The sequence below is a fragment of the Notothenia coriiceps genome, unplaced genomic scaffold (assembly GCF_000735185.1).
Source record: "Notothenia coriiceps isolate Sejong01 unplaced genomic scaffold, NC01 NC01_scaffold00027361, whole genome shotgun sequence".
Classification (NCBI taxonomy): Eukaryota; Metazoa; Chordata; class Actinopteri; order Perciformes; family Nototheniidae; genus Notothenia; species Notothenia coriiceps.
In genome coordinates, this window is record NW_011360062.1 from 2,105 (window position 1) to 13,929 (window position 11,825).

General features: G+C 41.6%; 2 protein-coding genes across 2 annotated transcripts in view; one reads left to right on the top strand and one right to left on the bottom strand.

Moving 5' to 3' along the window:
* The window catches only part of LOC104957559 (ankyrin repeat domain-containing protein 27-like), a 6,559-nt gene extending 1,613 nt beyond the window's left edge, over nucleotides 1-4,946 (top strand). Inside the window, exons 4-8 of the mRNA XM_010785203.1 lie at nucleotides 1,382-1,438; nucleotides 2,029-2,145; nucleotides 3,348-3,392; nucleotides 3,484-3,600; nucleotides 4,860-4,946. Coding sequence (XP_010783505.1) covers nucleotides 1,382-1,438; nucleotides 2,029-2,145; nucleotides 3,348-3,392; nucleotides 3,484-3,600; nucleotides 4,860-4,946 — 423 coding nt within the window. The remainder of the gene's footprint in view (nucleotides 1-1,381; nucleotides 1,439-2,028; nucleotides 2,146-3,347; nucleotides 3,393-3,483; nucleotides 3,601-4,859) is intronic.
* Nucleotides 4,947-5,954: 1,008 nt separating this feature from the next.
* On the bottom strand, nucleotides 5,955-10,968 carry LOC104957560 (inversin-like; the record flags this gene model as incomplete). The annotated part of the gene is made up of 8 exons (XM_010785204.1): nucleotides 5,955-6,106; nucleotides 6,509-7,439; nucleotides 8,442-8,493; nucleotides 8,578-8,656; nucleotides 8,884-8,977; nucleotides 9,426-9,599; nucleotides 10,015-10,134; nucleotides 10,774-10,968. Coding segments are annotated over 8 exons (1,797 nt in total), but the record flags the coding sequence as incomplete, so codon positions are not given.
* Between the last annotated feature and the right edge of the window lie 857 nt (nucleotides 10,969-11,825).

Genomic DNA, 11,825 nt, shown 5'->3' on the forward strand with positions numbered 1-11,825 from the left:
TTGTGGGTTCGAGTCCCATCTGGGGTAAAATGTTGTTGACTGGCAGCATCATAGCTTTGGAAAGTGGAGTTCTCTGAGTCCTTTGAGCAAGGTGAGGCGCTGTTAATGTTGGGCTATAAAGGAACTACAGCACGGTCACATGACTTCACGTCACCACCGCTAAGTTAAAGGCAGCTAATGTTCACCAGTGGGGTATTTACTGACGTATTTTATGTTGTAGGACAAAAATCTCTTTAGCTTGTGTTGATTAACCACAGACCTTATTTCAGGATAACAACCAAAACCACTTTCTAAAACCATTGACTTCCAGACTAGTGAACAGAAAGTGCTAACATGCTGACTCATTCCAGGTTTAAAGACTTATGAGGGTCTTCAAAATCAAATAAAGGAACAGCCTAACGCTCTGTAATACACACATGTAATAAACAAACAAAATACACGTTTTATTTATATGCGCTCATCACGTTAAACAGGGAACTAAACGTTATTTTTAATGTCATCAAGTTATCAACAGCCGGATCATTCTGTTGTAAATCTCCCTACATCTGGAAATATATCATTTCAAAATGCTGGGGTTTCCACTGTGTGCAACCTCAAGGTCAGCAAGTGACAAACAGGGGACTAAATGTTCCTTTTAGTGTCATTAAGTCATCAACAGCGTGAATGTCATGTAATAAATCACCCTAAATGTATAAATACATTGTTACGTATTGCAGTAGTTATTATACATCCTGAGAAATGTAAAGATATTAGTAATGCAGGATGAAACCCTCTTTATTTGTCACATATGAACACACAGCAGAGCACACACAGTGAAAGTGAAAGTACCAGTTCACTCTCCATATTAAGGTCTGTTTGGGGACTTGAACCGGTGACCCTTAGTGTCCCAAGTCCCTACAGACTGAGCCACTGCCGGACATATATGAGGACACAATAGACGGTTTCATTCATGTGCTCTTAACTCAAAGGTCAGCAATTTTCTAACTAACTAAATGTTCATTTTAATGTCATCTAAAAATCAATAAATACTTTTTTTTAAAGGTTGAAAACATACTCTTTAAAATTGCTACGTGAGTTTAGCTTTGATGAAAATGGGATCTGACCCACAGAGAGATTTAATACGAGCTGCTGCAGACCATCAAAGGAAAAAAACAATCAGAGAGAGTTCACTTTATCCAATCCGACATGTTTCAGAGCTCTGACGTTTCTTTAATCTGCTGCTGCTGCTGCTGCTGGTGTGTGTGTGTGTGTGTGTGTGTGTGTGTGTGTAGTGTGTGTGTGTGTGTGTGTGTGTGTGTGTGTGTGTGTGTGTGTGTGTGTGTGTGTGTGTGTGTGTGTGTGTGTGTGTGTGTGTGTGTGTGTGTGTGTGTGCTTCTTGTAGATCCTGGTGTTGCTGCAGTCGACTCGGAGCTGTCAGCGCAGCAGCAGCGGAGTCGATGTGAGTTTATTAATCTCTGAACTTATTTTTTTATTCCATTTCTTTTCTACAGAACCAAATCCTCCACGGGGATAATGGAGATTTTACTAAGGCTACTTTATTGAATTAGCACATTTCAGACACAAAGGCAATTCAAAGTGCTTTACAAAGGCAGAAACACATCATCAAAAAATAACTAAAGTGAACAAAAACACAATTCATAAAACAGTTAAAAAATGTGTTGTGAAATGGTGAATACAGGTAATGCTTCAAGAATGGCTAAGATGACCTCTGGAGAAGCAGCATTAAAGAGTTTTCAGCCTCGTTATAAAAGAACCCAGCATGGTTCTGTCGGACGTTAGATTCTCAGGAGGTTTGTTCCAGATCTGCGGAGCAAAGAAACTAAAAGCTGCCTCATAGAATTGGTGTTTGTATTGTGGTTCATTTCACATAAGTTGAAAGTAGAATGTTAAAGTCTATCCTTTGAGTTATTGGAGCCAGTGCAGAGCTCTTGGAAGCTAGAAAACTCTTTAAATGTTGCTTCAAAAAGGGGAAAAACTTGTGTTGATCTGTATGTCCTCGTATATATTGATATATCCTCGTCTCCTCAGTCGCCCAGTCGCTCTCCTCTGGCTTCAGACTGCAGCAGCCGGCGATCCTCCGCCTCCAGCGAGTCCTCTCTGAACTCTGAAATCAAACCGGTGGGAGTCAGGGTCCGACACCGAGAGGTAACACAACGTAACACAATGTCACACAACGTCACAGAGCGTAACACTACATAACACAATGTCACACAACGTAACGTAACACAACGTAACACAACGTAACACAACGTAACGTAACACAACGTAACGTAACACAACGTAACACAACGTAACACAACGTCACACAATGTAACACAACGTAACACAATGTAACACAACGTAACACAACGTAACACAACGTCACACATTGTACACACAACGTAACACAACATAATAGTAACACAATACAACGTCACACAACGTAACACAACACAACGTCACACAATGTCACACAACTTAACACAATGTCACACAATGTCACACAATGTCACACAACGTCACAGAGCGTAACACTACATAACACAATGTCACACAACGTCACACAACGTGACGTAACACAACGTGACGTAACACAACGTAACGTCACACAACGTCACACAACGTAACACAACGTAACACAACGTAACACAACGTAACACAACGTCACACAATGTAACACAACGTAACACAACGTAACACAACGTAACACAACGTAACACAACGTAACACAACGTCACACAATGTAACACAACGTAACACAACGTAACACAACGTAACACAACGTAACACAACGTCACACAATGTAACACAACGTAACACAACGTCACACAACGTAACACATTGTCACACAACGTCACACATTGTCACACAACATAATGTAACACAATACAACGTAACACAACACAATGTCACACAACTTAACACAATGTCACATAATGTAACACAACGTCACACAACACAACGTCACACAACACAACGTCACACAACGTCACACAATGTCACACAATGTCACATAACGTAACACAACGTCACACAATGTCACACAACGTAACACAACGTCACATAATGTAACACAACGTCACACAACGTAAAACACCCACAAACTACAGGACGATCCTTTAAACTGCCAATAGAGACTTTCTTATCTCAGAAACAACAGGAGGTCCTGGTTGAAGAGGGGTTACACGTAACATAAATCCCATGTTAATGCACATACAATACATAAAGACAACCCAAAGAGTAAAAGAGGAGATACACTCAGGCTAAACCAGCTAAAAACTCCCTCTGAAGGGAACTTTGGGATGTTAGCCTTTGCAGACCATTTACATGCACACAAATCTGACTGTGTGTGTGTGTGTTATTGACAGGTGGAGAAGCTGCTGCGTGCCATAGCAGACGGCGATGTGGAGATGGTGAGAAGTTAAAGCATTTTCTGCTTCTGAACATCCACATCTGGAAGAGTGGTCTCATTAATAACTGCTGTTTTCGTGTGTTTGTGTTAAGGTGCGTTACTTGTTGGAGTGGATGGATGAGGAAGAGGATGATGAAGAGGATCTTCGGTCAGAGGTTCTGCTTTGCCATCCGCTGTGTCAGTGTCCAAACTGCGCTCCCACTCAGAAAGTAAGAGACCAACTCTGATGTGTTGAAAGTTAAACACGTAGATTTGGTGTTTTTATACCTAGGAACTACAGCACGGTCACATGACTTCACCTCACCACCGCTAAGCTAAAGGTGGCTAATGTTGGGCTATAAAGGAACTACAGCTGAGGTGAAGTCATGTGACCGTGCTGTAGTTCCTAGGTATAAAAACACCANGTGTCCTGTGCTCGAGTTTAATAAATGCCCACACCGGGTTATATTTTTGGACGTTCTGCCTCTGCCTCCTTGCTTGGTCGGGCCGCTCAATTGTCGGCTTCACATAAGCACATTAGTCAGATAGAGTAGCCCTTAATCACTTTTCACTACAAAAGTGTAGATATGTGAAGTATAGGAGATTAAGAGTTTATTTAACTCATGCATTCATGTCATTAGTTTCAGTATCAGACTGGTCATACAGTCATTTCTAAGAAGCATGCATCAGGCTGCAGTTTGTTATAACACCCACAGGGCTGGCATGAATTCATGGTAAATCTGTTCTTGTTTATTATATCTACTGCTGTGCATATATCTGAGAGCAAGTCCTTCAAATGCAAATTATGGACGGTTAAATATTCAAATCATGCCTGTCATTGTCTTTACACTTTGCATTATGCTAGATGAAGTGTGTCTAGGAGGGGCTTTAGTAGATGAAGTATGTGTGGGGGGGGGGTTCAGAAGAGAGCTCACTGCTGACGCTGCAGACAGGTTCCTGGTGAAATAAATGAATATATTTATATGAAAATAACTAAAGAAATCTGCAGCATTTTTCAAATCAAAGTAAGATTTTTATTGTAAAACAAGGGAATTAACCCAAAATATTTCAGTATGATTTTATAAATAGTTAGTAGCATTGATGCAAAAAAATATAATAATTGTATTTAATGGGATATAAAACATTAAAAACCAGCAGTGTGATCCTTTAACCTGAACTATATCTGAGCAGAAAACACAAATTTTTGACATTCAGGAAAAAAATCTACCTCTCTGAACACAAGACACATCAACAAGGGGTCATAAATAAATAAAAATAATCCTAATAAAAATATAAGTGGAGTAGTTGGATGTTAAACGGGCAAAAATAACAAACAAACCAAACTTCAAATCAACATTTGAATACTGAAAAATTCAAGTAAAACTACATGTTTTCCCACTAAAGTCTGACAGGGCTACAGGCTAACGGCTGAACTCTAAAGCAAACCGTTTTCATGTCCGTTTGCATCCCTTTTTCAAATTTTGTAAAGACAAGAAAGTGCTTCAAACTCAAGAGAAGAGAGGAAGAGGAGTGGAGGACTTTATCCCGCCTGGTGGATAAGACCAACGAGATCTAATTGCATTTCTGCAGAAACTTGAAAAACCCGAATGCAGCATCAGTTACACAAACATGTTGGAATCAAATGGGTTAAAATACAGTCATAAGCATCAACAGTCAGTGGTTTTCTACCGGAGATACAGCGACTATAAGAGGCAGCTTCATCATCTGATCTCAAACTGTGTGCTTTTAGTTTTTGGCGTCTGTATGAGCAGAAAAAAAAGGGTGTCGATCCATTTTCTAAAGTCTGATCCAATACTTTTTCTCATGTATGTCTGATTTAAAGGGTTACAAATAAAGTTGTTGCCAGGAAAAGCTTTTGCCAAGATCATTTATCTAAAAGAGATGTTGAAAACCGGAGGAAAAATAAGTTTTGGAAGGTGATTAATAATTTTTGTTTAGGTGTTTGTTGTTGTAATACTGTTTTTGGCCTCAAGAGGTTGATCGGTGCGCTCACGACGCTACGTTCTGAATATTAAAGTATTTATAATGTTTTAGTTTCTCCAAATACTGCTATATATACAATAGGCTATTGCAAGTCAAGTTATAATACTGTCATGTGTTTATTTTGGCTAGAAATGTATTTTAATCCGCGTTAATCAGCTGGTAGTGGTGTGCAGAATTGGAGCCTCTGGTGGCCAAAGTGAGTATTATAACAAGCGCTTTAAAAATGTAAAATAATGCTTTATTATTATTAAATAAAGCAATATTATCGCTATGCAATTCTTCTAAACAATAGTAATTATTAATAAAAATAATAATATATTTTCGATTTTTAATAATAAGACTACATTTAATTAATAAATTACTATTTTGAGTATTTAAAAGAAGATTTTTTAAGGAGATAATCCTGGCAAAAACTTTTATTTGCCACCTGTTATTCAGTCATAAACACAGGAGAGAAAACTTTAGACCAGGATTGAAAAAAAAACCCTCCCATAATTCGTATTTCCTCGTTTGCCTCTCAGGGCTTTTGCAGTCTTACATCGAGGGAAGGAGAAACCAGACGACTGGTTACTCCTCCTTTTCATTCACCACCTCCACGACCTGACTCTCCTCGTCCATTGGTCGGGATGGAGGTGGGACAGGAAGCCCCGCCCTCTTTTTCTGACGGACGTTGGTCGCCACATGACTCCAACTCTCCATTTAGAGGGTGGAGACTGGTGGGGGGAGAATCCTCTGTGTGGTCAGGAGAAGTGTTTGAGGTGTGTGAGGGAGGAGATTCAGATGAGGTGTGTGTAGGAGGGTTTTCAGGTGAGGTGTGTGTAGGAGGGTTTTCAGGTGAGGTGTGTGTAGGAAGAGGTTCAGATGAGGTGTGTGTAGGAGGGTTTTCAGATGAGGTGTGTGTAGGAGGGTTTTCAGATGAGGTGTGTGTAGGAGGGTTTTCAGATGAGGTGTGTGTCGGAGGGTTTTCAGATGAGGTGTGTGTAGGAGGGTCTGTAGACGAGTTGTGTGTAAGAGGAGATTCAGAAGAAGTGTGTGCAGGAGGGGCTTCAGTAGATGAGGTGTGTGTAGATGAAGTGTGTGTGGGAAGGGGTTCAGATGAAGTGTGTGTAGGGGGGTTTTCAGAAGAGTTCTCACTGCTGACGCTGCAGACGTCAGTGTCCTCGGTGTGTGTGTCTTCCGTCTGGTGTCTCTCCTGTGGAGTGTGTTCAGGAGCGTTCTGAGTGAGTTCTGGAGCGTTCTGATTGTGTTCTGGAGCGTTCTGAGTGTGTTCAGGAGCGTTCAGAGTGTGTTCAGGAGCGTTCTGAGTGTGTTCAGGTGCGTTCTGAGTGTGTTCTGGAGCGTTCTGAGTGTGTTCTGGAACGTTCTGAGTGTGTTCAGGAGCCTTCTGAGTGTGTTCAGGAGCGTTCTGAGTGTGTTCAGGAGCGTTCAGAGTGTGTTCTGGAGCGTTCTGAGTGTGTTCAGGAGCGTTCTGAGTGTGTTCTGGAGCGTTCAGAGTGTGTTCAGGAGCGTTCAGAGTGTGTTCTGGAGCGTTCTGAGTGAGTTCTGGAGGGTTCTGAGTGTGTTCAGGAGCGTTCAGAGTGTGTTCTGGAGCGTTCTGAGTGTGTTCAGGAGCGTTCAGAGTGTGTTCAGGAGCGTTCAGAGTGTGTTCTGGAGCGTTCTGAGTGTGTTCTGGAGTCTGATTGTGTTCAGGTGCGTTCTGAGTGTGTTCTGGTGCGTTCTGAGTGAGTTCAGGTGCGTTCTGAGCGTGTTCAGGTGCGTTCTGAGCAAGTTCAGGTGCGTTCTGAGTGTGTTCAGGTGCGTTCTGAGCAAGTTCAGGTGCGTTCTGAGCGTGTTCAGGTGCGTTCAGAGTGTGTTCTGGAGCGTTCTGAGTGTGTTCAGGAGCGTTCTGAGTGTGTTCTGGAGCGTTCAGAGTGTTTGTGTGTTCCTCTGTGTGTTCTCCTGAGTCCAGGGTGTGCCAGCGACCCAGGGGCCTCTCCCTGATCCGAGCCCCACCATCGAGGCTCGCTGAGGGGCTGCTGACCTCCAGGGTCTCCCCCCTCCTCAGCCTCCTCCTCTCCGGACTCTCCTGAGGAAGGAAAATCCAAATCAGACCAGAAAACCGGGAGTAATTTATTTAAATTGTATTTACATTTTATAGATTTGGATTGTGTTGACAAGAATAAATTAAATCATGTTTATCCATTTTCTCTTTTGTATAAATGATTTAAACGGTTAGAAATAACATTTTTAGCCAGGAAAATCTTTAATGTTCCTTACATTTTCTTTTTTATATAGCCAATAGAGTGGTGTAGGAATGAGTCCTAAAACCAGGAAGGGATTTAGCATTTCTCCACTTCCTGTTCCCTCGTCAGAAGTGGTAATGGGATTTATCCATAGGATTTTGGAAAATATGGTCTGTGGTTGAGACACATTGAAGAGACGGATCACGTTTTGTTCTACGACATTAAATCCATCAGCAGTGACCCCACTGGTGATTTTTGAAGAGTTTACGTGAAAAACGATGGTTGTTACCAAGTGGCTGAATAGGACTACAGAAGTTGTGGAGGACGTTGTACGTCATTACACCGAACACGTAAACACTCCTCTAAGTTAGTTTCTGTTCTGCTTGAAAGCAAGTCCCTGCCTCCTGCAAGCTGTTCAAACTAACGCTTCAACTTGTTCCATTCAGAATCTGTATGTTTGAATATGGATCTTAAGTTGGCGTGACGTTGAAGTCGTGCTGCTGGTCTCGGCTGTAGTTCCTTTATAGCATAACGTTCTAGCCATTAGATTTAGGATTCTAAAATTATAAAAGTAGACATGTGGAGATTATCCAGTTGAACAAAACGTTCATTTATCAAACAGGTTCGTTTTCCACAGACCTTATTTTTTACAATATTCCAAATCCTATGGAGAAATCCTGTTGCTTTTTTGTCGAGGGGACCAGCAGCTTCCTTCAGGGTTTTAGGACGCATCACTGCACCGCTCTATACCATGCATTCCATTGTTATGTTTTACACGTGAAACCAGTTATTTTGGTGTGGCATGTAGTGAGGGATTATAAAAGTTAAAATAAACTCAAATGTACCTGGTTGAGGTTCGGTGAACACCTGGACGATCCTTTCTTCATCTGATTCATCCTGAATCAAAGCACAGATATTAAAATGACTCAAAATCTTATTTCTTATATTTGGATTATCTGAGAGCTGATCTTTTAGAGCTACCTGCTGATGGACTGAGCTAGTTTCTGTCTCCGGCCGTTTGCTTGATCATGAAGCCGCAGACGCTGCACGAAGGAATGAGCTGTAGAGACAACGAGAAATTAAATCCTAAATAATAATAATAACAGACTTTAAATTAAACAGTTTGGCTAGAAATGTACAGAGAGACACTTCAAATACTTCTATTAACAAGCTGGAAATAAATCAGACATTCAGTATGTTGTAAGCATTTTGGTGCAAAGCTTAAAATGAAAGTTATTTTCTTTTGGACGTGAACAACGTTATTAAAGCAATGCTGATATGAATTACCCAGAGCGCCTTTGGGCACAGAGAGGAGTTTGATTGGCTCAGCGTCGGGAGAAAGTCCGGACGCTTGCTGCAGAGCTCTCAGGATCTCCGTGTTCTGAAGGAGGAAGATGTTAAAAAATGTAGATGAAATTTACAAACATCTTTACAAGGGCTGAAAATTAATTACCAAATGTTTTGTTATGACGTTTTCTCTATTTATATCATATTAAAGTTATTAACCTTGTGTTTCGGACTGACAAAACATTCTATTGTCTGACTTTTAATAACCTCATTATCAAAAAAACAAGAAAATGTCAATAGAACCAAGCTAAGAAGTAATAAGACAGGTATAAGATATGAATCACACAATTGTTATATTTGATTTAATAAAAAGGCAAACAGAAAAGTCTTCAGCTTGATTGAAAAGAAGTGGGAATTTCAGATATATAAAATAAGCATAGCCTAGAGTGTATTTTATTAAAGGTAAACAACTAATTTTCGGCATTTGAGCTAAAAGTAGCATAAATATGTGTGTGTGTGTGTGTGTGTGTGTGTATCGTCACCTTGCCTCCCAGCTCGTAGGCGCATTCCAGCGCTGTCCTCTGCCTCTTGTTCCTGAGGCCCGGCGCCGCCCCCCCCCTCAGCAGCAGCTCCACCAGCGCCTGCTGCCCCCCTCGCACCGCCTCGTGCAGCGCCGTGTTCCCCTGCTGGTTCACCACGTTCACCAACGCATTGCTCTGCATGCACACACACACACACACATTTCTGGAATATTATGCAAGAGTTCTCTCAGTGTGTGTCTTCGTCTGGTTTCTCTCCTGTGGATTGCGTTCAGAGTGTGTTCAGGTGCGTTGTGTGTGTGTGTGTGTGTGTGTGTGTGTGTGTGTGTGTGTGTGTGTGTGTGTGTGTGTGTGTGTGTGTGTGTGTGTCTTCCATCTGGTGTCCCTTCAGAGTGTGTTAGGTGTGTTCAGAGTAAGTTCAGGTGCGTTCAGAGTGTGTGTTCCTCTGCAGATTAAGCTAGCCAACAGCAAATAAAGTTTGACGATACCCGAAAAAACGTTAGAAAAATTACGTCTAAAATGTGGAAACAATTTCTTTAGGCTTAATGAAAAAAGATGTGAAAGATGTACATAAATAAAAATCTGTGTGTACCTGTAACAAGGTGCTGGCGGTCTCCAGGTTCCCACACAGACAGGCCTGGATGAGCGGCGTGTTTCCATAGTGATCCTTCTTGTTCAGTTTGGCGTTGCACTCCAACAGGAACCTCATCACCTGAAACAGGAAGTCGCACATTTCAGAAAGACTAAACAACTAAACACAATGAAACTGTAAACACCTGGACATAAAATGAACCAAAATATGTACGCGATGAAATATATATATATTTTTTAATGCAGACAAAAAGCTTATTTCTCTCTCTATGGTATTTTCTACTTGTTCATGTGAAGGGTTTTTACATGCCATGAAAATAACTCTGGAAATATAATGTACTATTATAATTGTTATGTTTATTATAAATGCATTTTTAAATGATCCTAATCATTATTATAATTGTTTCAACTATTATAATCATTATTCTTAATTAATTGTAATTATTATTATTCATTATTTTGTGATCAGAGAAAATAAAAGGTATTAAATGCATTTTATTTGAATTGCACTGATGTCTTTCTGCCACAAGATGGTGCCAGTGAGTGGCTGAATAAACGCAGCACACTTCCTGTTTCCTGCAGAGACAGAAACTTGATACACATCAGGGTTGCTGTTGACTCACTTCTATATAACAGCCCGCTGCAGAAAGTGTATCATTATCAGGGAGCATGACACAGGAGGGTAACTTCAGTAGAGTACTAGAGTAAAGGTACTTTTAAAAAAATATATTTGGAGCCCTGGTTTTCTGCGTCTTCCTACCTGGACGTGGCTGTTCTGGGCGGCCAGGTGCAGCGGCGTGGCGCTGTGGTTGTTTCTGGCGTTGACGTTGGCTCCGTGTCGGATCAGCAGAGCGAGCAGCGGCGCGTGTCCGTGCAACGCAGCGACGTGAAGAGGAGAGAAGCCGTCCACGTTACAGCTGTTCACCCCCAGAGAGCCGGCCTGCAGCACAGAGAGCTGAGGACACAATCAATCAATGTTTATTTATATAGCCCAACATCACATGTTACATCTGTCTCAGTGGACTTTCCAATTTGTACAGAATATCAGTATGACAATACAACACCCTCTGTCCTTAGACCCTCACATCAGACAGGGAAACACCCCCAAAGAAACCCCACAGTTTAAAGGGCAACATGGGAGAAACCTCAGGGAGAGCAACAGAGGAGGGATCCCTCTCCCAGGACAGACAGGTGTGCAATGTGTAAATGTAAATTGAAAAGATAATGCATTTACAACATAGGTAGTCCAAATGCTTGGAAATGCATGTTTCTATTATAAGAACACACAGAGACGAATGTTGGAGAAATATTTCCCTAGGCCCCCACCTTTGACCCAGTTTATCAATATGTACCGTAATTTTCGGACTATAAGCCGCGCCTTTTTCCCTATTTTTCGACGCTGCGGCTTATATAACGGTGCGGCTAATCTATGGATTTTTACAGCTAACGACCAACACCTTTAACTCTATGGGCTCTATGGCCGGTCCGCGGACCCCCACCTTTAAGCGGCGGGTTCCAGCAGGAAAAGCTGGAGGCCGGAAAAGAGTGAGACAGGTAGCGTGCAAAAGTAAAAGTGGAACCGAGAGTGGTATGCCGCTGCTGCGGCTTATATTCAGGTGCGCCTTATAGTCCGAAAATTACGGTACTCACTGAGCACAGGCCTGTGACCTCTGGCTGCTCTCAGTGTTTTGTCTCCCTGTTCCTGCCTGTTGGCATCAGCTGATAGAGGTGTTATGGTTTATCTTGTTATGCAGCATGTTGATTCTTCTCTCAGAACTAGCTAAATACATGGGTCTGGGGAAGAGATCTTCA